The sequence below is a fragment of the Ornithodoros turicata genome, chromosome 4 (assembly GCF_037126465.1).
Source record: "Ornithodoros turicata isolate Travis chromosome 4, ASM3712646v1, whole genome shotgun sequence".
NCBI classification, from domain to species: Eukaryota; Metazoa; Arthropoda; class Arachnida; order Ixodida; family Argasidae; genus Ornithodoros; species Ornithodoros turicata.
In genome coordinates this window covers 29,524,870-29,548,897 of record NC_088204.1, presented here as the reverse complement: position 1 = coordinate 29,548,897, position 24,028 = coordinate 29,524,870, and the positions used below count along the sequence as shown (strand labels likewise).

Genomic DNA, 24,028 nt, shown 5'->3' with positions numbered 1-24,028 from the left:
ATAATGACTCTGTATTCTAATTTACTGTGAACTAATGTAATAACATGTACATACAAAACGGGAAAGTTGTGCAGAGATGTCACCATTGTGCCACAATTCTTTCCATGTCTAAGAAAAATTCCTTACGTGGGACCTTCACCAAGCATACCCCCCTTCCCCCCTGAAAGCTCGGCACCCCACAGCAGCAAATTTCTGGGAAAATCAATGCTTTATACTCCCAGTCCAGCATAACAGTAACACTCAGAAATATTTGAACAGAGTTTAGAGAGTGGAAAGAAGAAATGGAGAAGACTACACACTCCAGATTTTCGGCGTTCGACGTTCGTCGTTCAACTATAACTGCATTTATCTACCACGGTAGTCTGGAAAGACCACGCAAAGGCTGGGACAAGGTTGGAGACCTACGGTTGGCTAACATTGTCAGTAGCACACTCAATAACCCGAGTATTTGTGTACGTGCTGCTGACAATGTAAGTCAAAGTTCTGTAACCTTGTCCCCGTCTGAGCTCGGCCTCGCCTTCGTGAAACGGACTTTCCCCGGTGGTGCTGTCCGAATAAACTTAGCTGCTACTTGAACGACGTCCGTGTGTGTACCCCCGTCTCTTTTCGCGTTCTTAACATGTTGAACGCAGACACAGATCCCACAAGAAAACGAACCACACACGCGCTGCTTCATAGCTTCGTCTGCTTCTGCCGACCGGGTGAAGAAAAAACGGGTAGGAACACTTTATTACAATTAAGATGAACAAGGCTTTCGTGCAGAGTCTGCACTTCATCAGGTTAAAGAGTAGCCGTACAACCGGACGTATATATACCAGTAGAAAGGGAGGGAGAAAGGGAAATAGACAAGCAAAAACACAACCGAAGACACTTATCTAGCTGAGGGAGTTGAAAAAACAATAAGTAAAATAAGTAGCAGACCGGACAAGACCAAAAAATATAGCCCAGGGTCATGTGTCACAGACACATAACAGCGGAAAGTTCACAGCGCGGACAGCCGAAAAACGCAAGGCGAACCTTCCGATGCTCCCTGTAACAAGGAGTTTCGAGGAAGGCTCAAGGTCGCTCCGCGGTCCCCAGCCGGCCGCGTGAGATCAGGTGGTGGGTGGAGCCACAGGGCTGCCCAAGGAGGCGCATGCGTAGAAGCGCGGAGCCAAGTCTCTCTCGAGATGCAGGTGTAGAGCTACGACCTTGAAGCTTGAAGCATAGCCTCCTCTATTCGCGTTTCCAGCGAAATCGACGCCACGCAGCGGGAGAAAGTTGAACTATCCGATCCAGGTTCATGTGCTCGCGCTGCCCTTTGTAACGTAATACCGCTCGGAATCAGGCTGCAGAGGAGTGACTTCTTGGGACGTGTAAAGCGGTAAAGGCTATCTCGTGGGTGGCTGTGGTGAGTGGTCAAAATCATGGACGAAGGCGCTACGGGAAGAGAGAAAAAAAGCAAATCAAATGACTTTTGCTCGGTGCCGCAGTGCGATTCCGCGCGTCGAAAGGACGGTGGCCTGTCCTTCCACGTTTTTCCTCACGAGACGAAGACCACTGGGAAGCCGGCGACTTTGACAAATCGTCGGAAGAGATGGATTGAGCGACTAAAGATCGGGAAGCCCGTAACTTCAACGATGTTGGTGTGCTCTCAGCACTTTAAGGCTGACGACTACTTTTTCCCAGGTGCGTACGAACAGCATGAAATGCTTGTTTGGGACAACATGTAACTCATTGCAGGTGTGAAATGCAAACGTCGTCGCTTGAAATCAACAGCGATTCCTTCACAAAAGCTGCCCGTATCTAGTGTGCACAATGCTGAGAAGGCAGCAAAGCTTGAAGCACTGCGTATCATGCGGCAAGAGAGAAGCAACAGAAGAAGTGCTGCACAGGTAACCGTGAGTTGTCATGCTTCTGCTTGCGTGTCTTTCGCTGGACTGCTTTTGAAGAATAATCGCAATAATACTTCCTGAAAATGTTAATTCCCCTCAGGTTCCATGTGAAGACTGCGAGTCCGCGGAAGAGTCTGCTAATGACCAATGTGATGCAGACCCTGCTGGAGAAGAGGAAGTCACAAGGTTGATTGCAGAGACTGTTGAGCATTCTGACTTCCCAATGTTTGAGGACAAAGCTGTGACTGTTTCATCTGGAGACTTTGGCTGGAAATTTCTCGATATGCTAAATGAGAAAAATGTAAACAGTTCCACGGGACTGCCCTCTCTTGACCTTCTGAAAGAAATTGTTACAGCATATGTTGAAATTCAGCCCGAAACTGCAAAGCATCGACTTTCTGGTAAAGAAAGAGTTGTACTAACACTGCTGAAGCTCAAGCATAATCTGCCGCTGAACTTCTTGAGCAACCTGTTTGACTGTTCAGTGTCAACGGTAAGCGAAATAATTGTATCGACCGTACCAATTCTGTCAAAAATGCTTTCCTCTGTTGTGACCATGCCATCAAAAGAAGAAGTCCTAAGCAATATGCCAGTGCACTTCGAAAGGTACCAGAAAGTCCGTTTGGTGCTAGATTGCACGGAAATTCCAGTCTCCCAGCCAAAGTGCTTAAAATGTGCATTACGGGTGTACTCGTATTATAAAAAAGGGTTCACATGTAAGTACCTGATAAGCGTAACCCCAGCTGGTATCATCGCTAATGTGAGCAAAGGCTACGGTGGCAGAGCATCGGATAACGCAATATTTGCAGCATCTGGCATCTTGGAGCAGTTGCTACCAGGCATAGACGAAATAATGGTGGACCAGGGATTTCTCATTGATGAGCTGTGTGAAAACCACTTAATCGGACTTGTGAGGCCGCCCTTCAAAGGTAAACAGAAACAACTGTCGAAAGTCCGAACACAGAAAATTGCTTGTGCAAGGGTGCACGTAGAGCGAGTCATTCAACGTATGAAGACGTTTCGAATACTGACTACAAAGGTGTTGTGGAGCCTTGTTCCACTCTTGGACGACATAATGGTAATTGTTGCTGGTGTGACAAACCTTTCACCTTCTATTTTGGCCGATGAGAAGTTCCTATGAACGCCTTGCCCCTGTGATGCATATGTTTCTGCACTGAATACTGCGGCCCCATATGATGTGAAGCCCATGGGAATGTAAATACAAATTATGCTGTATGTAATAAACAAGACAAATGACATGTATGTAATAAACAAGTCTGTGTTTTGCTGCATTGCACTGTTTGCCTGAAAGGCACTCAGCAGGGTCTAGGGAAGTGCAACTGGTTAGAATGAAACCTATAAAAGTTGACAGCCGTTAACATAGCCACAATTTATTACCTGGAAATATTGTGGACATGGAGGCAGACCCTTATAAACGCGACAGTAACTCTGAGAAAACGTATTCCTCGTACACAGCCTGTATTTTTTCACAAACCTGCTCGAATTTTTCTTTATCATAAGGGACAGAAACGAGAACTGAGCTGGCTTCGGTCCACACAAAGAAATCTGTGACATGCACACCTGTTACACCCATTTGCACATTTACTTGTGTGAAATATTCACGCTTCAAGGTTCTCTTCTCGATATTTGCAAAGGAGTTTTTCAGTTCCACGGGGCATTTCACTTCTAGAAGTGTTTGCTTTCCCTCACAGCACTCACAACAATACCTCACAACACTGTCAGGGCTGCAGCCAATGATGGGCAAACTTTGGGATACAAAAAGCCCCACATCTTGTATCATCACGGTGTGTCCTCTTGATTGCAAAAGTTCAACGTAGGCTTTCTTGGCAGTTGCTTCCTTGGTGACTCCAGCTCGCATGGCTGCCGTGCATACATTACTTGTTCGCAAAATTACTGCCATCAGTGGATTTAAGTTCACTGGCCTTGCTGACTTCAGCAACGTTGAAGACTTCGTGAAGCACTGGTGTGCAACACTAGCGGTGACTAGGCCACGTCGATAGTCATGTCACTCCCCCGCTTCATGCTGCCTTCGTGTTGCTTCTTCAATCCTAGCTATTGCATCAGTAGAACCATAGATGTTCCGCAACCATGGCACAAACAGTCGACAATCCTGGTTCCTCAAATTCTCCTTATTGAGCCGTAGAAGAGAGAGAAGAGGTGGTGGGTTGGTTTCCTCTGCAAGAGATAAATGATAAAGCGTACATTATTGTTAAAAGTATGTTGCATGGCTACACTAAATCCCTGTGTTAGAAGCAGTGACCAAATACTCGTCACAGTTCCATTAATTGGCATACCGAATACTTTTTCACTGTTAGCTTGCAATCCTGGCACCCTTGTAGCAGTTCTCGCTCGTTTTCTTGTGCGAGTGAAGGGAAAATTTATAACTTCATGCAACGCTCCAATGTGAAGACAGCATACCTGTGCTTTTCGACGGCAGATTCTAGGCAGGACCGTCGAAAGTTCTTAGCCATTTCCGTCAGCTTCTCAGGCTCTATCACTTGTGTCTTTCCTTGCTTCACGTGACAGAAGTCTTGCACAGGCACTGCGTCGTACATCTGCTGTACATCCTTTTTCTTCTCCGACCAGGCGCACTCAAGGTCTGTACAACTCACTTCCTGAAGTGAGCCAATGCCATTCCTACACAGAGAGCATTGCACTAGCTCTAAAACTAAGTGACTGTCACTTGTGTTGCAACAAACGAACGGATGCGTCTGTTCGCTTATTGGTGGTGCAATAAAACCGTTGATAACGTACGAGAACATCGCAGTGAATACTACGACCCACGCGGTAATGGTAAGCATAATCTCACAGTCAGCGGGTAGTTGCATGCAGCAAGTCCCAGTAGATTCCTTGACGCCTGTTTGCCGATATCGGGCCGTGCAAAACTTCGTTTCAATCAAAATATGTGGCAAGTCAACTTCGTGCACATCAGTACTTCGTGACGTCTTGTATTCAAAACACAACCTTACCTGTAGCAAAGCAGGAGGACAGCAGCAGTATGCTTGCATTTTCCGGAATTCCCTGCTGTACACGAACACATGCTGCTTTCTACATGGGTCCCGCTGGAAGTAAACGTGAATGCCACCTTCACGAAGTGGGGATGGTCAAACACGCCAGAAGTTCGCAAGCAGTAAGCGATGGCTGTAGCCCTGTCGTTCGACTTCTCACACAAGCCCACAAGGGGTATGTGATCGGCGTCTAATACCCGTTCGCCTTCACTAAAACATCGGGAATCCACAGTGCACTCCAGAAACTTCAATATTGTTCCCAAGCTCGGTCGGAGAACCAACCTGGATACGTCCGCCATTTTGAATGGCCGGGCGACACCTACAGGTCGTCGAAAACGCGAATAGGGAGTGTGCGACAAACTGGTGGCGCCGCGATGCGGCTTCCGAAGAAAGTACCTTGCGTGATAGCCTCCGGGTAGCCAGCTTTGTTTACACGTGAAGTGCGGGTGTATTTTTTTTTTTTTTTTGCCACACAGGAACTGTTGCATCGCTAACTGTGCCAGCACCTAAAAGAACTCTTCATTAGGGACCTGATGTTTCATTTCTCGTGATTTCTATGCTTCCAATACCACCGAGGGCAGACTGGCAGCGAATAGCGTTTGTGACGCGCGTTCGGCCATTGCATGAGGTGTGCACCACATATTCTATTTCTTTTGTTCTAGTTTCAATGAGACTGAATGAGGACCTGCAAAATGATCAATTATTTACAGTCGCCACTTTCGTGACGGTGAAACGCCGCTGGATCGTGATACTGATTGAGGTGTTTCATCGCCAGTGCCCAGAGCCGATATTGCTCCCGGTAAACTGGTTGACGAGTCTCACAGTGAGAACAGAAGTTCTACGTTGCCAAAAGGTTTAGTTTTAGTATTTACGCACCAACCATTTCACAGCTGTCGTGCCGCAAGCCTACGGCGGTAGCCGAGGTAAAAACTCATATAATTTCTTCTTTGAGGATCTCTTTAGCGTTATTGTATCTGAAGATACTGGAAAAACTGCAGTACAAGTTTAGACAATCAATGAGTTGTGACCTCACGTGATTATTTGTATGGATAAAACGGACGCACGATGTAGATTTCAGTGACGAAGCTATGTGTGTGCAAAGAGGACGAAAGGAATACAAGACTCGGTCAAAAACATATTACCAGTGGCTGGAATCAGAGAAATAAACGTATATAGCCTTCGCTAGCAAGCCAGGATTTTGCGAGGCGTCAAATAGCCATCCGCTCGACGTATCACTTACAGGTGTTTTGACCAGACAAACGCGAATGGCTGTTCTCCTTCCGCACTGTTAGATACATTATAAATATGGTGGTTGCTCCTGTGCAGTTTGTCTCCATTCTCTTCGTTCGCGCCCCAGAAAGGTTCCACATTATTTGCACTTCGAAAATTACCCCTTCTAATTACGGTGGTCGCCACGCAAGCTACGGTTCCACTGAGAATGCATAGAACGGCCGGCGTGGTATCACGTCGGATACCTCCAAGACCGCCACTGGTGGGCTGTCGCGACGGAGCAGCGCACCCCCTTTAGGTGTCGCACGGTCCCTATACTGATAATGCCTGCCCAAAAGCGACGGAGAGGCCGTTCGTTCCGCCGTCTGCTCTCTCCGCAAGGGGGCACTTTTACATAGAATTACGCGTCGTAGAAAATGCATTGGAAGCGTGCAGGTTTTGGCTTATTTCAGTTGTGCAACTTGACCCAAGCCGCTTTTTTCACACATAATGTTGAATATAGCTCAAAACGGGGATCCCTGCACATTTATTCCCAAGAAAGTCTTGAAGTACAACGACTGAAAGGAAGGAACGGACGAAAGTCGCCGAACTAATACTTTAGTGTTCGGGCCTGTGCTGCATAACCTGGCATGGAATCTCAGTAAAATGTTTAAAAAGAAAAGGAATAACGACGCGTATTTTGGCGGAATTTTTGGGTAATATACAGTAAGCAGGACACGATTCGCATTTGCACAGTCCCCGAAGTTATAGCTAGTTGTTGCAGAGCCGGTTGTTCCCTCATCTTCTTCTCTTCTTCCTTTTCTTTTTCTTTCATAATATTCTACTATCTACATCGCTATTCCCTTTGCTTTTCGTATTCGCCGTGCCACTTGGGGATGGAAAGACGGCGACTCAATACTCGTGAATAATGAAAGGAAGGTAACGACAACAACAATTGAACAAAGAGAAAGAGAGAAAGCATGCATTATGTGTTCTTGTCCAGGTCGCTTGTGCAATTTGTTAGTTCTTCGGTGATTGATGTTGCGTTGATATGCTACTGAGCCCTCCTGGATTCCTAATGTTACGTGGAACGTACTTTGAGTCGTGGTATTTGGCGTGTACGTGTCGTGCACGAAAATATTGCTTGCGGCGAATGCTCTGCACTGCTAACGAAACCAGTTTCTTCACAGCTACACGTGACAGCCTGATTCGACGTGAGGACAGAGGAGGGCTGATGTATCCGTCTAATGAACTTGTTCACGACCTGCAAGCGCTCAAGAGGTACATCGACGTCCTTCTCAGCAAGAGGAGAACCCTATAAAGAAACCGCTTCAGGAAGCCGTGGACAATGTCGTCGTCGTAATGGCAGACTGCGGGGTTCGGAAGTGTTCTTGTGCGGACCATCACCGGGAACCTTTGCGGCTTTTGTGCACCAAGTTCGTGAGGCCTGTACTTACAAATTATGCGCTTTCTGTTACAGATAGGAATGCTTTTTCTAAAGCGCTTATCTCAAAGCCACTCTCCCGGAAGTGTCTGCCAGACAGCCAGCCACGTACTGCGACCTTTTTCAACCTTTCGGCTTCGGCCTTTCTAGCTAAAAACGCCTAGAGTGGATAAAAAGGTAGCCGAATCGGGCAATTAAAGTGTATCTGAACCGAATAACACAGTCGTATGCGAAAATGAAATGTTCTTTAAAGAATATTCCATGCTTTTGTGGTTACTTTGCGGCGCTTCTTAGTGTAGGTCAATGCGCAACGTCGTCTGCTCAATTCCAGAGCCGTATATTAAAAGGGAGTCTGGCCATTAATGGGTCATGCCTATACCTGAAGCTCCACCCACTTTTTCAACTTTCTGACCAATGGAGTTTTGAAATATGGGGCGCTATCAATCAACCTATCCTCACTATTTGTCCCCCTATCCAACATGGGCAGCGCCATTTTGGGTGGCAAGTGGATTGGATGGGATTGAAATGGATACCTCTCGCTATCTGCAAAACTAGTGGATTTTTGGTGCAAGTTTGATGAACGCCACCTAGAGTGCGTGGGCAACGTCGGGAGTTGTCGTCTGCTTCCGTCGTCCACCTGCTGGGGGCACATTCTGTCCTCGGTACGATTTTGAAACAAATCTACATGAATAGTTGGAATATAAAAGGCAAGAATGATTATATCCATGAAATCCAGCAATGAAATATAAGGTTGTACAGCACAGTGCCGTTTTTTGTTATGATTTCGTTGTGATCGCCGCGATCGCCGTGTTCACTAGGCCTAACACCGGCGACAAAATGTATTATTTTCGGTTAGATATCGATGGATGAGCATCGGTTGAAACTGATTTCCAAGAAACGTATATGAGGATGTACATTTGCAGCGTAAAATCGGAGCAGTCTGTGAAAATTTTTATCACGAAATCCCCGCTTCACTGTGTTTGTTTTCGTCGCCAGTTTGGGTGGCAGTGAGGTGTCATGGCGACCCCCTTTATAAAGAGCAAACCAATCAGAGGAGCGAAACTGTGATTGACAAGTCGAGCCTCTTTTTGTGACTCCTCCCAATGGCCAGCCTCCATTTTAATATACGGCTCTGCTCAATTCTAGGTAAAAGCGCCGCGCCGCGGCACTCCCACGAAACAGCCGCGACGCCGCCAAACAACGGTCGCGGATTCTTTGGGCAGGCATTGGCTGCATTCCAATACCCCGGTTAGTCGACTGCCTAGCGGTCTAACCCAGTCTAACCGGAAGTGCCGCCATGTTAAGTCTCGTTCCAAATCTCGCCAAGTCCGCTATTCAGTCGGCTACCGCCTAGTGCGCATCGATGCAGTCTACTTATACGCCTGACCATCTGACAGCCGGGATGGAGACGTGCGTTGACGGTACCAGCGTGCCCCCTGTTTCTGCTGGCTTTAAATGTAAAGTTGCACATAGTGGCATGTTTTTTAAAACTGCGTAGAGAGTTGCAACACATGTTTAGGTGACAGTTTATGCACGATGTCCTACAAACTTAGCGCATTAGAGTCCTGCTGCGCTTGCGCCGTACGCATTTCTTGCGTGAGCAACGAGATGGCGCCCCGGCTAGGCAAGCCTGTTCCAATAGTGGCAAGCAAAGGGGTCTACTCAGCTGCCTAGTGAGCAGCCTAGTCAGGCGGCTTCGCGGGCGCGAGGTATTCGAACGCAGCCGTAATCAGTATAGAGGAGGCTATGCTTGAAGCCTCTGCTCTCGCGTAAGAGATGGCGCAACATTGGCGCTCGGTAAGGGCACATGTGGTCGACATAACTTTAAGCCCCGACCTTGAGACTGGCCGATAACCCAAATTCCGATGACGCGGTGATAGCAAACCATAGTGCGTAGTTTTGACGATAATGCTTGATGGATGTGTCATTACATTACCAACTTTTTGGCCAGTTCGACGTTTCGCTCCGCACTTATGCGTGAACATTGTCTCTTTTTCTTTGATTGCGTGTTAGCGCCGCGAAGCAACTGTGGCTATGAGCGACGTACAGATGTGGACAGACGGAGAGAGGACAGCAGGAAGGAGTGGGGGACAGGGGGATTAGTATGCGTCCTGGGCCGACTTCAGGGTGAACTGTGCCGACATTCGTGAACATTGTCTCAGCTCATGAAAAAGAAACGAAATGTTGCTGCTTTTGTTCTACTCCTCGCACTGAAATAAATCATTTAAAATATTTGTACTGTGTGTTTCTTTTTTTTTCTTTTTGTAAGTGCAGTATACTTGCGTACCTAGTTACAAAAAGAAAAAAGAAACACACAGTACAACTATTTTTAATGATTTATTTCACTACGAGGAGTAGAACAAAAGCAGCAACATTTCTTTCCTTTTTCATGAGCTGAAACAATGTTCACGCATAAGAGCCGAGCGAAGCGTCGAACTGGCCAAAAATTTGGTAGTGTAATGACACATCCGTGAAACATAATCGTCAAAACTACGCAGTATACTTGCGTAACCACTTGCAAAAAGAAAAAAAAAGAAACACACAGTACAATTATTTTAAATGATTTATTTCAGTGCGAGGAGTAGAACAAAAGCAGCAACATTTCTTTCCTTTTTCATGAGAACAAAATACAGAAGCCGACACTGAAGATTTTTGTTTAAGTTTAATTTGTACAAGCTTTCGCGTGGAGGTCCACGCTTCCTCAGGTACAAAGTGAAGTGGTGACACACATAAGTATATATAGTATAGACATATACACGACTAAACACACTGCTGTACAAAGAAAGGGAAGAGGAAAGGAGGTATGGTGCCACATGTCTGTGTACAATGAATAGCTGGGCAGACGGATAAGTGACCTCTAACCGTTTAAGAACAGTAAAAGGTGTTGTTGTGAACAAAAAGGCTCGCCAACCCAGTTTCGCGGAAGGGGGGTCAGGAGTATGGGAAACGAGTGGCCCAGAATGGACAAAAGGGAAGGTTACGGATTATCTAACGGAGTACCAGACGATGACTGAAAGTGGGGATTCAAGAATTGTGCACAAATAAATATAGATATATAACTATTAAATTTACATAAGCGGATATAACGAGCCAGGACTAGAATTCAGACCATTTGGTGTGAGACACTTGAATTGCGAAATTAAGTAGGACTCTCTATTCTTACGTTTAATGTCGGTGCGGAACCCAGATTCTAGCAATATAATTTTCAAATCAGTTTCAAAATCGTGATTAGGTTGATTGAAGTGAATGGCGACAGGAGTTTGGCGGGCATTTAGGATATCAAATTTGGGGCCATAAAATCTTTTTCTCATTGTGTTGGAGGTTTCACCGATGTATTGTGAATTGCACTTGCAGCAGAATATCAAGTAACAAATATTGGGTGAATTACAGTGGAGTGAATGACGAATTTTCAAACAGAAGTCACCCAAAGTGCTACGGGCAATGGTGGACGGCGCGATAAATTTACAAGTCTGGCACCGTGTACTACCACAGGGATAACAACCCGGCGAGCGCTTCATCATGCATGATGACGTGAGGATGTCGCGCAAATTTTTCGATCTACGGAATGCTACTAATGGGGGAGTGGGAAAAATTTCCTTTAATTGCTCGTCAGCATGTAATATATTGAGGTGGCGTCTAAGAATAGAATTGGTATTGACAAGTGATTTATGATATGTGGTGGATAAAACTACATTACATAAGTCCTCTTTGCGTTTCGGGGTGAATAAGGACTCCCTGGATAGGCTAGATGATTTGGCAAACGAGTCATGGATGAGTTCAAATGGGTAATTTCTTTTTTCGAAATCAGATACCATTTGCTGAGCATATTTTACAAAATCAGTCTGATCTGAGCAGATTCGTTTCAGGCGCAAGAACTGACCATATGGAATACTCCTTTTCTGGTGATTGGGATGATAGCTTTCATAGTGGAGATATTGGCGCTTGTCCGTTGGTTTCTTGTATAGTTCAGTGGTCAGCCTACCAGATTTACATGACACTGTCACATCAAGGAAGTTGATGGATGACCTTGAATAGTTACAGGTAAATTTAATTTTGCTATGCAGAGAATTGAAGTGATCAAAAAATGACTGCAGAGATGCCTCATCACCAGACCAGACGAAAAAAAGTTTTTTGTCCTCTGGTCTGGTGATGAGGCATCTCTGCAGTCATTTTTTGATCACTTCAATTCTCTGCATAGCAAAATTAAATTTACCTGTAACTATTCAAGGTCATCCATCAACTTCCTTGATGTGACAGTGTCATGTAAATCTGGTAGGCTGACCACTGAACTATACAAGAAACCAACGGACAAGCGCCAATATCTCCACTATGAAAGCTATCATCCCAATCACCAGAAAAGGAGTATTCCATATGGTCAGTTCTTGCGCCTGAAACGAATCTGCTCAGATCAGACTGATTTCGTAAAATATGCTCAGCAAATGGTATCTGATTTCGAAAAAAGAAATTACCCATTTGAACTCATCCATGACTCGTTTGCCAAATCATCTAGCCTATCCAGGGAGTCCTTATTCACCCCGAAACGCAAAGAGGACTTGCGCAGCCTTCCTTCGGAGAAGTTGAACCTCGCGATGACGCTAGTTCCGAGGATGCCTAGATATGGAGTGTTCTCTATACTACCAGAACGTACGCGGCCTACGGACACGGAGCAACCAGTTTTATTCGAACGTTTTGCTTAGTGACTATGATATTATCTCCATGACGGAAACATGGTGGACCCGCAGTTTTGTATCCACTGGCTACTTTCCGCCAGAATATGCGGTCTTTAGAAGTGATAGATGCATAGCAGGTGTAAATTTTGGTGGTGGGGTTTTGATTGCTGTCAAGCAAATATTCACCGTAATCTGGCATGCTGACCTTGAGGTCTGTTCTGAATGTGTTTGGGTGGAAATTTTAGCCCCCTCAAACGAAAGAAATATTCTTATTGGGAACTTTTACTTCTCTCCTCACTTAGATTGCAAGGCCTTTGGTGCTGAACTTTCCCAGTTGATAAGTGTGCTTGATGTTGAACGCTATCACGTTCCAATATTAGGGGACTTAAACGCCCCTGACATTGTTTGGCCATGTGTCGGCCTTCCTTTTGCTCGCACTCAATCATGTGGTAAAGCAAATGAACTTCTGTACTTTCTCAACTTTGAGGGTTTGACACAATACAACTACCTCCTAAGTACGTTTGGAAATTTGCTTGACCTGTTAATGTCCAATTTCCACGTTTCCATTTGCATGCCTGTCTTGAATGCCTTAGTACCCACTGATGTCCGCGTTCCCCATCAAACATATATTACTATGTTTTTCGCTAAAAACCTCGCGCTGAAAACGACTCTTATGATTATGCAAAGGGCGATTGTCTTTCTTTGTATATCTACTTACATGGACTTGACTGGACAAATGTTCGTGAAGCAAGTGACGTCGATTCAGCTGTGTACATATTCACTGAACTTATACAACATGCCCTGAATATGTTTATACCTAAGTGTCGACGTTCCTCTACACGTTATCCGCATTGGTTTTCATCAGAATTGAAACACGAGCTAAGGAGAAAGTTACAATATCATCGGAAGTATAAGCAAACAATGTCTCATTACTCGTATACCAGATTTAGTGATTCACGTGCGAAAGCGGCAGTTTACTTTAAGCGTGACAGAGCATCCTATCTTTACTATGTTGAATCTCGTCTCAAGAGTGGCCCTAAGGCCTTTTGGCACTATGTAAAGGAGTGGACACGCTCGACCGCTAACAGCATTGCGTCTCTGATACAAACGGGTTCACTGTATCCGATCCAATAGAAGTCAGTAATATATTTGGGCGCTACATACAGGTAACCATGCCTCTGTTAATGATCCAGGTATTCCTGAGTCAACCTATAATGGTACAGTGTCATTACGCCATATTAATGAAAGTGCAGTGGATGAGGCAGTTTCAAAACGCAAGCCTAAAAAGTCTGTTGCCCATGACAAAATACCGCCGTTTTGTTATCAGGGGTTGTGCGGCCCCACTGCTTGTGCCCATATTGACAGATATTTTTAATCTGTCTTTGGCTACGAATACATTCCCAACCTTGTGCAAAACGGCTATAATTGTTCCCGTACATAAGTCTGGTGACGCTTCTGTCGTTGATAACTACAGACCAATCTCTATTTTATCGCCGTTTGCAAAGATGTTCGAAACAGTACTATTCCGTCATTTATCGTTCTTTTGTAAGGGAAAGATAAGCACTTCGCAGTATGGCTTTGTAAGCCACAGATCTGTAGAAACAAATCTGGTAACGTGCTTGAACTTTGTTGGCCCAATTGTTGATACGTTAATCAACAATTGGGCCAAGTCGATGCGGTTTATTTCGATAGCTCGAAGGCGTTTGACTGTGTAATTCACCAATTATTGTTGCAAAAACTGTCTCTTTTTGGTTTTAGTGTTAACCTCTGTACTTTACCATCTGACTATACTTAAGCATGGAATAACTGTTCGCATAAGCGGTGTTCTTGAAAACCCTTATCTATCCTCGTCTGGAGTGCCTAAAAGTTCGATCCTCGCACTGCTTCTTTTCAACGTTTTTATCAATGACCTTTGCTCTTCCATCAGGCATTCTCGAATCGTGCTGTACGCAGATGACTTTAAGTTATTTCGTCAAGATGACATAAACTCTGTATATGACTGGTGTAATGCAAACACTTTACGTATCAACCTTGCTAAGACTGTACAAATAACATTTTCTCGCAAACTTTTGCCTCTCACTCAAAATATCTATACCTTAAATTATCGAATTATTGAACAAGTTGTTTGTACTAAGGATTTGGGTGTACACATTGATTCCTCTCTGAGATTTGATCGATACGTCAGTTCTATCATTAGTGCAAGTTATCGTATGCTTGGCATCATATCACGAATAACCGTTGCCTTTGAAGATCCTCACTGTTCTGTTCAACTATACAATACTTTTGTTCGTACAAAATTGGAATTTGCTTCCGTTTGCCGGAATTCTGTTTCGAAGACAATCAGTGATAAAAATGTGTGCAACGGCGCTTTGTTAGGATTTATTATGACAGGTACATTGGTCGATCTCTTTACTATGACTATTACTGTTTATTGTGCATTGTACATCGTTACATGTTAGAAGACTCAGGCGCGATATTTGGTTTCTGTACACGTGCATCCACGGTGTGTTTGATTGCTTTGAATTGACCTCCTCAATCCCAATACGTGTTCCTGCGCGAACTCTCTGTAACAGCGCTCTCTTTGACCATAGATTTTGCCAAACCTTTTCTCCACTGTCACGTATGCTTCCTTCCTATATGAAATGTTCTCCTCATGTTGATCTTTTTAACGTTAATGCGTGCATCTTTTATGGGTCACTTTTTATTTGTTTATTGTCAGTCTTCCATCAGTTGACTTGTGCACCATTATTAAGGCTACCACTGTTCATGGACACATAAAATAAAAATTTGAATTTGAATTACAAATATAATAAAATAACTTTCAATTGTTTATGATATCTCTGCAACAGAAAGTTCTACATGCAGCGACCACAAAGAAACAAGCCAAGTATCCATCTGAAATGTAATGTTTGTAATCTTTTGTACAAATGAAATCATTAGACACAGCATAGAAATGCATAATAGATAGTTGAGGCTTTCCCAGCTCAGAGAATATTCGACTCAAGATCTATATTTTTTATTAATGTCAAATGAGCGAACACCTGAAACAAAGGCAAGCAAATAATTACTTTTTTCACACCAGGCAATCATTTCCTGAGGAAGTGACACGAGTGCACTATGGCAGCACTGGTGCTCTACAAAGAGCACCAGTACAACAAAAACATATCGTTTTTGTAAACATACAGGGGATGCCACGCGAAATATCACAACAAGAAACTGACACACAGCACGCTTTCTAGGCGCCGACCATAAACTTCCACATCTTGTCAAAGTTGCGGCCGCAGGGTGCTCGTACTCGCAGGTAGGGTGACTCGTACACAGAATCACTGAAAGCATCAATTTTTCTTACACGAAAACGGGTCACATTTTTTCTAAATCAGTTTCCATAATTCTCAATCCACCAAGGTGATCTCACAAGTACGACATGGGTGGGATTTTAATTAAATTTGAAGTGTTATAGCACACGGAAAAAGTGATTGTCAACTTGATCGATTGAACGACTGAACCAGTGAAGGAGAGAAAATCCGGGAACAAAATCGTGCCAGTTATCGAAGCGCAGTAAACAATCTTACCATGTAGAGGCTAGATCAAAGAGTTATATTAAACGGTTGGAGCAACTTATTTATTTACACATGGTAACAAGACTTTCGTGCACGAGACTGCACTTCTTCAGGTTACCAAAGGTATGCCTAACTGGGATTCAAACTAGCTAATCCTACAACTCATGTGTTTGCATGGGTATATGTCCTCGATCCAACTGAGCCAGCTGGACGGAACGGAAGTGCAGTCTCGTGCACGAAAGTCTTGCACCATGTGTAAATAAATAAGTTGCTCCTGCCGTTTAATATCACTCTTTGATCTACTCATCACCGGCAACTTGACATCGCCTATTTTTCTGTCGTCGTATCTTCATGTAGAGGCTAGGAAAGAGACGAGTGAGCTCTACGATGTATGACGGTTTAATGACAGTGTGCTGAAGATGCGGTGATTGGTACAACCACATCAGGGAACCAGATAAAAAAACATTATGAAAAACAGGCGAAAAGTTGCTCTACAAAGGAAACATCATCGGAGAGAGGGACGGATTTTGCACTAGATACCATAAGTCATGCCAAGATGTGATAAAAATTGCTTTAAAAAAAGAAGAGCCTCGAATCGATTCCATTATCTCTGCATTTCGATGTGTCATAGACATAGTGATATTTGGAGATACGGGACAAATTACAGAGCTGGAGGTTAAATATATTGTACGCCATATGTAACAAAACACCTGCACAACAAGATTCGAAGGACTACTGGGACTGATAGCGTAGTATTTTGAGGTCAGCTAACAGAGAATTGAAGTACTCAACGCCATACGTAATCCTCGAATGTGCCTCTTGTTGCTGCAGCGCTGCCTCTAATGACTCACTGTGAATAGAACAAAACATTTCAGAAAGCATGAGCATACGCGCTTTCCATACGGCATATGGCTTTCAATTAGGATTTTCGCCCGTTCTGCTATCTCGCTTTTGTTCAAAATTCCCTAATTAAAAAGTTTATCAATGGATGTGAGATAATTATAGTCATCTTGTAGTTACAGGTCCCGACAAAAGTTTACGGAACACTGGTGTGGTGTATATAGTCATCTGAGCGACACCGTTGCTGCAAAGAGGAGCAGATAGACTTACAAACCGGGTAGTCGACTTACAGACCCGGTACTCAACGCAATCCTCAGTAAGTGTGTTCACTCCCGTTCGCCGCTAGGGTGTCGCTAAGATCAAGAAATACGCCGCTCTGGTGTTCCGTAAACTTTTGTCGGGATCTGTACATATTCGCTTTCTGAGGATGTCAGTCGGACTGTGTAACTCTGAAGCGGGGTAGTTGGTAACATTCCATAATGACAAACTGCACACTGCTGGTCTCTTGCTGCGGTTTGTCATTATGCATATAAGCCAATTGCAAAAATGACACCTGCGCTGCTCTCATGACTTTTTAATAAAAGTTTTTTAAATTATAAGAATAAGCACTATGTACATTATAAACGACAAAGCAAGGCAAGAAACCTGTATCAAATACTATAATAATTCAAGTGTTGCAATACTGCCGGACAGCTGTTTGGTTGAAGCAACAAAGAATTACATGGCCATACTGTCCTCAATACAATATACCATGAACGTTTCTAAACTACTAAGCACAGAAATAGTAGTTTTGTGCCTTTTAAAGAACATTTTGTCTGCTGGTCATACACGTTGTACTGTTCTGTAGCAAGCCTCCGGCAGTCCTCCAATTACTTCTACATCGCACTTGCAGTTGCCCTGCAGACTCTCACACCATCTGAAAAATGTTCTATTATGTCAAACTACAACCACACGGAAACCATGTAAATGGGACGCAGTTCGCGCCTTCCACTAGCTGCACTTGAAGCTCTTTGTTGACAAAAAATTTCAAGGCTCCCTCTAGAGCAAGATTAGGAGGCGCATGGAACACCAAGAACGTTGAAAAACAACACAGTTAAATGTGAGAAGACAACTCACACCTTACCTCACAGGGAACTGTAACCACAGTCAAGCTTATGTGCAAATAGACGTTTCGTAGGATAGGTTACCACTATTTTCATATACACCCGTGCAGGATAGTACAAGCGTCCCCATGCAAAAATAGACTATTGGACAGGAACCACTTTGAATGTGGGACTTTCTTGCTTACATTACTTACTAGGAGCAGTTGATAGTGGAACCAGTTTCTTGATGGAATTAATCCAGTGGTCCCCTCTGCTAAGTGGTCCCGGATCCAGCCACTTAGCATCTAGGACCACTGACTGCGTAGCCGAAAATAATGCGTAGAAATGCACGTTTTGTTCAAGTAAATATTGTTTATTCTACTAAAAACATACGGTGAGCAATACATCTCCACGTACGTACTACGTAGCAGCGTTGGGGTAACTCGTTACCGTAACTAAACTTTTTCTGTAACTTTTAACTCAACCCGTTGTTTTTGAGCTCCATTAACTTCATGAGGAACCGGTTCATTTTTTAGATGACTTTGTGAATGTAACTTGGAGCAAGTTCCAAGTTCCTTTTGAGCGATTCTCGTGTAAAAACGTCGCGTCTTCCCTCCTAGTGACCCGATACGACAGCCACATTCAAACCGCCGATACGCGCACGCTCTTCTGGCTGCCTTGTTACACAGTGAGCGTTACAAATTCTTTTTTGGCCGTACCTTAGGAGCCTCAGGTAACGCTCACCTTGGCGACGAGCAGTGTACTTGTAATGACAGAGGGCATTGTGTAGTCGGTCGGAGAGACTGAGAGCGAGCGTGCTCGTTTGAGCGGAATCACGCGTCCTGCAACTAATGCGCATGCGCGACAGTCGGATCGGACATTTCATAGAGCTCAAATGTCGCTGGTCCCTCTAATGATAGCGGAATTGCGGCAGGTCAAGTAAAAAGCATGATGTTTGATAGGAAGGGATGGCTCTTCTGTAAAACTAGGTGATTTCAATTTACTGCGGCAGTGTCAGTTGCTGAGGTGTATGTCCGTCACCGTCACGAAGGTGTTTCGCTCCTTTGTTCTCTCGGAGCGGGTTGGAAATTTTCGGTTGGTAGACTACTGCGATCCCAATGAAGACGTCTGAGGGATGTTTGGCATTGGCAGTCCCCTGGGGCTGCCTGTGTCTTTCAGCAAGACTGCATAGCACCAGTTCTTCGGTTTTGGGGCGATGCAGTGTTGTTTTTGTAATTGTACGCAACGTGGATAGTAGTAGGGGGGCAGAGATTCTGGCGACAAGAGATACTGGTGACCATCGGTATCCCCCTCCGCTCTAGATAGGGAGATATTTGAAGCAAGATACTCTGCGCCAAGGAGGAGCGCGCGCCAAGACCACCCACGCGTTTTCATTTAGTTTTATTTTATTTTATTACCCTCAAGCGCAATTGCATTACAAAGGGGAGTGAGACAAAAGAATACACAAAAGTACACATATAAACTAGTATGAAAACAATACTATAGCAAAGAACAACGTTATAACAACGGGAGCGGAGAGACTGCTTTACGAAATGAATCTGAGTTAGTTATCTGAACTGTGTTACGTGGAACGTGGTTACACTCAGTTGCCGTATGCGGTAAGAAAGAATGAAAGCAAGAATTAGTGTTACATGAAGGAATGTGAACTTTGCAGCAATGATCATTGCGGGACGAGATGTAACAGGGGCGAGCGATACATTGTGTACTCAATTCGGCGTGCTGATAAATTTTATGAAAGAGACAAAGCCGAGATATTTTCCTGCGTATCTCAAGTGGCGGCAAACCCAGAGATTCTTTCATTGATGTGATGCTGCTAGTGCTATGGTAGTTTAGTATAAAACATGTAGAATGATTTTGTATCATTTCAATGGCAGAGGTTAGTGTGGACGAACTAGGATCCCAAATGGCTGACGCGTATTCCAGTTTCGGACGAATTAGTCGTGTACATAGTTACCCAAGCAGCACAATGTACTGAAAGTCGAGTGCAATAGGGGTGGACGGTATGTGTCTTATCAACGTTCTTTAGCTTCACGAATTTGTTCAAGGCCTTCCACCTATCCGTCCACCCCTATTGCACTCGACTTTCAGTGCATTGTGCTGCTTGGGTAGCTTAATATTGGCAGGGGCCTTTGAGAAATTACGCCGCAAATAACCTAATGAACGGTAAGATTTACAAGTGACGTAGTCCACATGGCTCCTCCAACTAAGGTCAGAGGTTATATGCACACCAAGGTACTTATAATTCACCAAGGTACGTAATTCATTGGTGTAATTCATTGGTGCAATGACATAATTCATTGGTGGATAAGGGAATGGAAGGGCGTCCTTTTGTGCTTCACTGCGACCAGCCGCGACAACAATATGTAAACCGAAACCAATTAATTACTGCAACAAATGACCCGCTTCGGTGGCAGATTTTTCCCTAAAAGGTGTCCACTGAAGGTCCCAAAAGGGGTAGTACCCATTTTAATGCCGATAGTGGCCTGCTTTAGAAGTTATGTTTTTCTTACGATACTCATTTGAATTTTTATTTAAATAATGAGCGCCTCCCACTCATTCACACGATGTAGTATCGGACAGATACTTGTAAAAAAGAAAGTTCGTCGATTGGTGTACCTGTTCCCGAATTATTTATTTAGCCTGGGGATTTAATTGAAACACCCGGTATATATAAGCGAAAGGGAAGGGGACACAGCGACGGATTTCAGGTGTTAATAGAATACAAAGAAAGGTTTCTTTTACATAATTAAAACATTATTTAGGAAGAGTCGACGTTTTGGAGGGAAGCTTCTCCTTCTTCGGGACAGAAGAGGCAGCAAGACTGTCCACGGGCTTTATGGATTCAGCTTGCTGACGTAATCTTGTGTATTCGCGCCACCTGGCGTTCATCGATGTTCTGGAAGGTTCGTTTGTCGCTGTTCGGCGTGTGTCACTGCCCTGGCGTTCCGGGAACTTCAGAAGTCAGAGCTAGAGGTCATCGTCTTTCTTCCAAAGGCGCGTCCGTGGTGAAATCATTATCTGGGAGTCCGGGGTTTAGGTAATCGTGTTTGAGAGCCTTAGGTGGCCTCCTCGGGAAGTCGTCGTTTGGGGCGTTGTTGTTCTCGTGGCCCTGTTGCTTCATCAATAGTCCATGTAAGGAGAAGTCATCTATCAGGTTTTTCCGCAGCATTGTCCTTAGTGCGTGGATGTCCTCTAGCCATATCTGAAAGAGAAGAAGAACAGGGCGAGACGGAGGATAACTAATTGTTTAAGTTTCTAACTGTTGACAGTACACCAGGATATCCATTGATTGCGGATTCAAACTGATGAATCAAATATGACTCGCGTTTCTCCCTGCATCTGTCAGAATTGAAATTCGATTCAAAAATAAAAAGAGAGAACGTCATTTATTGAGTGTCCGGGCTGTTTGAACTGGTGGCAAACAGGAAGCTTTGACTTCTTGGTACGAAGCTTCCTCTTTATTCTTGAATCAAACCAGTATTCTGGCTACATCAAAATTACAGGAAATTTAACGGCAAGGGCCGTCCCGAAGTGGCCGTAATTTTAACAAGAAAAGTCCACCAACATAGCTGCCATTGAAAAATACGTAAATTTTACGGTAGTATTTTTACAGTGTACGTGTGCGAATGGTGCAAGCGCAGGGATTCTCCCGATTCACAAACAGTATCCACGTCACTAGAAAGTGAACCTCACGCGTGAACGCGGGCGACGTGCAGGAAAAAACAAAGCAGTCCCAGCCGTGGCGGTAGACGATAGCATCGTTGACCGCGGATTAGCCAGATTCCACCTTGCGTCGCACGATGTTGTTGGCGCTGGCGCTTTCGAGGATCGAAACTAAACCCCGATCTTTTAACTTCGATTTCTCATCACCCGGGCAGTTTTGGGAGGAGAAAATTTGGCAAATAGCTCGTGGTAGTGTGCCGAACAAATCGGAATTGCATTCGTAACCACGGTTCCGTATGTGACAGTCCCTTTAAGTCTGCGCCAGTCACATACAGGAAGATTGAAACTAATCAATTAAAATTTGTGTCCAGGAAATAGCTCGCCTTGGTTCTTGTATATTTTCTACATGATATACCTCTATGTAATATACCTCTTCTATGTGTGGATACCTGTGGCAATGTAAGATTTGTAGCGTCTGTTTGATAGGATGTTTGTAAATAATATTTGTGTGTCTTGTTTGTGTGTTGGAGAAGTCGCCGGTTTATGTGGTTTAGATGTGTCTTCTTTGTTGTGCTTGAACGTCGATTAATTCCTTACATCTATCAGCACTTAACAATAAACTATTTTAATGGTTGTGTCCCCACTATGTGATAATGTTGGCTGGGAGAAATTATCAGTGTTGCAATGATGGTGGTCATGTATAGCAATCTCAAACTTGTTATAATAAAAGTTGCAGTTTTGATTGTTATCGTATTGATTGAGAATTTCTTCTTTAATTCATAGTAGTCCTTTATATTGAAACATATTGATTCGATTCTGGCTCATTTTAAGTTTGCATATATGATGTGATGATTGCCAATAATAAAATAGCTTTGCTTGTGTATCATTGGGATTGATCTTTAAATTTTAGCGCAAAGGTTGTACCAAAACAGGACCTGCGATTTCTGTTACGACACGTTTTTACGTTTCATCTTTGTAGAAGAAATGAAAGTGTTGTCCACGAATCGGGAGCACAGTACACTCTTAAAAATGAACTTCACCGCATAGCACGCTCCTAGCCAACCATCATCTCGAATGATATCGTTGCCTCTCCTGATTTGTTGAAAACGGGAGGCGTACGCCTTTTTGTGACACTTATGCGGTTCATAATTGTCACAAAAAAGGCGTACGCCTCCCGTTTTCAACAAATCAGGGCAGATAACGTTATCATTCGAGATGATGGTTGGCTATGAGCGTACTATGCGGTGAAGTTCATTTTTAAGAGTGTACGTTGGCTGTTCTGGCCTTCTACACTCTTAAAAATGAACTTCACCACATAGCACGCTCCTAGCCAACCATCACCCCGAATGACAACGTTTTCGCCCCTGATTTGTTGAAAACAGAAGGAGGCGAGAACGTTGTCATTCGGGATGATGGTTGGCTAGGAGCGTGCTATGTGGTGAAGTTCATTTCTAAGAGTGTAGCCGATCTATCCCAACAGTCAACTGGATCAGCTCTCTACCTAAGTATGTGTGCTCAATAGTAGCTCGATTTCCGGAACTGCCCACGCCCTCCTGAGGGAGTCGCGCAGCTGTTGGGAACGAAAAATTGGCGAATAAAGTCAGCCCACACGGCTAATGTGTCTAACTGGACCACGCCCCATACTAAAGTAACGCACGGAAACCCGCGAGACGATTATGTCCACCCACGCCACCAGGCACAATGTTTTCACAAGCCATTTTTTCCGGAACCCATTCCTGTTGCAGATATTGATGGGCCTAGGAGACGAATACGAGAGCCTTCATCAGTCCGAAAGGAGCCTTTTTTTCCTGGGCGTTGCACCATTCGGCGGCGCATTCCAAGACGGAGATGATTATTCGGAGGTCATTCTCAAATACGTTATGAGGTACCTGTACTATTTATTCATTCTGTCCGTTTATGTAAAGGGGCAATAAATACAGTACTGACGTAGCTGTCGGTTGCGCGCCAGTTCTACAGTAAATATACATAGCACAACAGCAGGGGAAGGAGTTGAAAATTTAAATGAGTTTGAATGGGTTGTTTCGCACTGCATCATGTTTAACATAGTTTGAAAGAACTAGGAACGGTTAGAAAATTTATTCGAACGAGACTTTCGCATAGCCGTCTACATTTCATCAGGTTACAGGAATGATATATAGCACATAGTCACAATATGTAGCATACAGACAGGAGAGCAGGAACATACAAATACGGCAAGTCAAACAACAAACATACAGAAACGTCTAAATAGTTCCCAGGCGTAAAATGTCAAAAGCGGCGAGTCTATGCAGTAATATACAGAAATACAAAACGCAAACACTCAAAACTCTGAATGCACAAAACGGAATGTCCAAAGGGTAAAAGGCAAAAAGAAGGTATGAATAAATTGGAATGACTTGCTGAAATTTGAATGAAAGTAGCTAGGGTAGTTCATATATTTAAAGCGGACAACCCATACGTACTTAGTAATTATCGTCCGATATCGGTACCTACGTCAATAAATCTAGTTTTTGAAAAGCTGATAGTCAAGAGGGTCCCCCAATATTTAGAAAAACTCAACATTATTAATGAAAATCAGCATGGGTTTAGATGAGGATCAGGAACGTCCACTTCAAAGGCGACTATATATACTGGTC

At 44.0% G+C, this 24,028-nt stretch overlaps 1 protein-coding gene and 2 long non-coding RNA genes across 3 annotated transcripts in view; all 3 read left to right on the top strand.

Annotated features, from left to right (window-relative positions):
* The first annotated feature begins 1,268 nt into the window (after positions 1 to 1,268).
* Positions 1,269 to 1,873, top strand: LOC135392903 (uncharacterized). The gene is made up of 3 exons (XR_010422293.1): positions 1,269 to 1,390; positions 1,473 to 1,668; positions 1,723 to 1,873. It is a non-coding gene; the product is annotated as an uncharacterized LOC135392903 (long non-coding RNA).
* A 107-nt stretch (positions 1,874 to 1,980) lies between these two features.
* LOC135392902 (uncharacterized) lies at positions 1,981 to 3,133 on the top strand. The gene has a single exon (XM_064623562.1). It carries the CDS (start codon positions 2,098 to 2,100, stop codon positions 3,013 to 3,015), a length of 918 nt encoding a protein of 305 aa, XP_064479632.1. The 5' UTR covers positions 1,981 to 2,097; the 3' UTR covers positions 3,016 to 3,133.
* A 20,010-nt stretch (positions 3,134 to 23,143) lies between these two features.
* Positions 23,144 to 24,028, top strand: part of LOC135392900 (uncharacterized) — a 31,854-nt gene continuing 30,969 nt past the window's right edge. Inside the window, exon 1 of the long non-coding RNA XR_010422292.1 lies at positions 23,144 to 23,277. This is a non-coding gene — a long non-coding RNA (uncharacterized LOC135392900). The remainder of the gene's footprint in view (positions 23,278 to 24,028) is intronic.

Excerpts from the sequence above, each read along its gene's own strand:
- LOC135392902 (XM_064623562.1), top strand. The coding sequence starts at position 2,098 with ATGTTTGAGGACAAAGCTGTGACTGTTTCATCTGGAGACTTTGGCTGG.